This window comes from Branchiostoma belcheri, unplaced genomic scaffold (genome assembly GCF_001625305.1).
Source record: "Branchiostoma belcheri isolate BF01 breed outbred unplaced genomic scaffold, Haploidv18h27 scaffold12, whole genome shotgun sequence".
Taxonomy (NCBI): Eukaryota; Metazoa; Chordata; class Leptocardii; order Amphioxiformes; family Branchiostomatidae; genus Branchiostoma; species Branchiostoma belcheri.
Window position 1 is genome coordinate 3,559,290 of NW_017802602.1, and position 2,999 is coordinate 3,562,288.

Sequence of the window (2,999 nt, forward strand, 5' to 3'; positions counted from 1 at the left end):
ACTTTGTCGTTTTCATGTTGTTCTTTTCAGCACCACCACCCCACCGGCCGCACTTAGCCGTGCACCCAGCACCCTGGTCGTGATGCCCCAGTGAGGGGTTTTGACCAGTATCATATAGAAGAAGTAGAAGCAGAATGTCCTTGCATGGTTTCAACTGAATCTGAATCACACGTCACTTGTTCTCGCCAATTCATTACTGATGTGTTTCTGCCGTACTTTCTCTAGGTTTGACGACTTTAACCTGGAGCATGGCGGCAGGACGTGTATATGGGACAGTCTGCGCATCCACGACGGACCAGACATCTCCTCTCCGGTTATAGCGACTCTCTGTGGTTCCTCTGTTGATCCCGTCATGACATCGGGAAGTTCTGCCTTCGTGGTCTTTCACAGCGACGAGTCGATTACTGATTCGGGATTTTTCGCCACCTTCACTGCCTACAACGAGCCTCTCCGTAAGTGGACAAATGCCTTAGTCCGATCTGTATCTGAATCTGTATATAGCCGGTAGCCTCTACCAGGCACCGCGGATCGCTGGAAAAATAGTAGAAATTGGCCGAAATAAAGGAATAATATACCAGGGGAGTTAGCCGGCCAGATAGCTAGAGAAGATCCAGGGTCGCGAATTGGATCTTCTCTTGCCGGCTACCTGGTATATTATTCCTTTATTTCGGCCAATTCTACTATTTTTCCAGCGGTCCGCGGTGCCTGGTAGAGGCTATATAGCCGGTATAACCGCCCTTCGGCGTAACATCCCATCTTCGCAGGCACGCGGCGCGGCGGCAGTTTGCTATATTACACCGGTCGACTTGTTACACCTAACCATTGAACATTTAACTCTATTCATTGTTTAAAGCTATCTAATGACAAGACTAGGCCCCTACTGTACTAGGTGACAGCGAGTTCCACTCTGCGATAGTTTTAGGAAAGAATTAATTCTTTGACACCTCAATCCTTGGTTGATAACTCTGGTACTTGAAGGCATGGCTTTTTCCTATTCTCTTCTGGGCTAGTATTAGGTACACGATCAATCTTTTATATCATACACGCGCAGCTTGTTGTAAAAAGAAACATCTGTTTCTAATTGGATATCATTATTGTTTTTAAGAATACTGTATCATTTGAGAGCAATAACATCAATTTCCAAATTCCATTTTTGCACATACATTCTATAACATATATCAATTTCTTTCTATCCATCCATCTCTCTCTCTCTCCCTCCCCCTCTCTCTCAGTAAGGTACAATAATGGATTGTATGCTGATGACATAAGCTGATTATATACTTGAATGTGCAGGAACAACACAAGCCAGCACCACTGTAGGTACCACTGAATTCACTGTTGTGGCAACTACACCGACTGTGTCATGCGACAACCCTACTGTACTGAATGGGACTTTTGGCAGCTTTACTTCACCAGGTTACCCAGGAAACTACCCTAACAACGCTTACTGTACTTGGCAGATATCTGTCAATATGAGTGACGTTGTTGCCATACGGTAAGTAAGACATCGCCTTAGTTTTTTAAGGTGTCTTACTTGGACCAGAAACTGAATATTACACTAAGTACGATAATCTGGAGTTTTGTACATCGCCCATAAGTCATCTAACGCCAGCGCTGCGCAATGGAATTGTACAGTTTACATATTAGGACACTGGTACGTAATGGTCATCATAGGTAATTATTGAGATATGTTGTAAAATACTTGCAGATTTACAGCGTTCCACCTGGAGAATAGCAATGGCTGTTACTATGACTCCCTCGTTGTGCGTGATGGTCCAGACGCTACTGCTCCTGTGCTTGCCACCCTTTGTGGTTCGTCAGCTAGAACAGTCACCACCACTGGGAACAGCGCCTTTCTAGTCTTTACCAGTGATGGTTCAGTGACGAGGTCCGGATTTTTTGCTACCTTTTCTGCTGAGGATATCCCACGTAAGTCAAAAGTGCCCCGCCTTCATATCTATCTATCTACATATAGTATATTGTATATAGTATTATGTCTTTTTTTGTTTATGCTGTTGTTGCTATCATGCAGAAAAATTGCGACCGTAGTTAGATGAATTGAATATAATCATTGACGCGCAATGATGTACTTGCATTTGCAGCAACACCACAAGCCAGAACCACAGTAGGTACCACTGAAGTTGTGGCAACTACACCGACTGTGCAATGCGACAACCCTACTGTACTCAATGGGAATTTCGGCAGCTTTACTTCACCAGGTTACCCAGGACACTACCCTAACAACGCTTACTGTACTTGGCAGATATATGTCAATATGAGTGACGTTGTTGCCATCCGGTAAAATATTGTCTTTTTTTCTGGTTTTGCTTTTATCTTTCTTACATCTTCTTGGACAGAAACCTTGTTTACCTATAATAACTTTATCTGGATTCTTGAATATATTTGTACATAGCTCATCTGACGCTGCGCAATGCAATTTAATTTTATAGTTTATATATTAGGATCTTGATACGCAATGGCCATACTATTGCAAAAAATATAACATAAATATCAAAATTCTTGCAGATTTACGCACTTCAACCTGGAGTATGACTCAACCTGTTACTTTGACTCCCTCGTTGTGCATGATGGTCCAGACGCTACTGCTCCTGAGATTGCCACCCTTTGCGGTTTATCGGCAAGTGACGTCTTCACAACTGGGAACAGCGCCTTTCTAGTCTTTACCAGTGATGGTTCAGTGACTGGTTCTGGATTTTTTGCTACCTTTACTGCTGAGGATACCCCACGTAAGTCAAAAGTTCCCCGCCTTCATATTGTGCAATAACAAAACCAAAATCAGTAGCCTAAAATCCAGCCTTGTTAGCCTATAGAAGAAAACAAAAGTATCCGCTTGACGGGGAGCGAATGTTTTGATGTTAAAAAATCAGTGTCTTAAGTTATGTCTCAATGGAGACCTTATAATTGATATCACACGACGGTCCTAAACCAGGCTGATTTAGAAAAAAAACTCGTGACACCACATCTCTCTCTCTCTCTGT

The 2,999-nt window shown here is 43.0% G+C and overlaps 1 protein-coding gene across 1 annotated transcript in view; it reads left to right on the forward strand.

The window, feature by feature from the left end:
- Positions 1-2,999, forward strand: part of LOC109462688 (CUB and sushi domain-containing protein 1-like) — a 14,942-nt gene that overhangs the window by 9,566 nt on the left and 2,377 nt on the right. The window contains exons 14-19 of the mRNA XM_019759249.1: positions 31-90; positions 226-452; positions 1,294-1,495; positions 1,709-1,929; positions 2,103-2,298; positions 2,527-2,747. Coding sequence (XP_019614808.1) covers positions 31-90; positions 226-452; positions 1,294-1,495; positions 1,709-1,929; positions 2,103-2,298; positions 2,527-2,747 — 1,127 coding nt within the window. The remainder of the gene's footprint in view (positions 1-30; positions 91-225; positions 453-1,293; positions 1,496-1,708; positions 1,930-2,102; positions 2,299-2,526; positions 2,748-2,999) is intronic.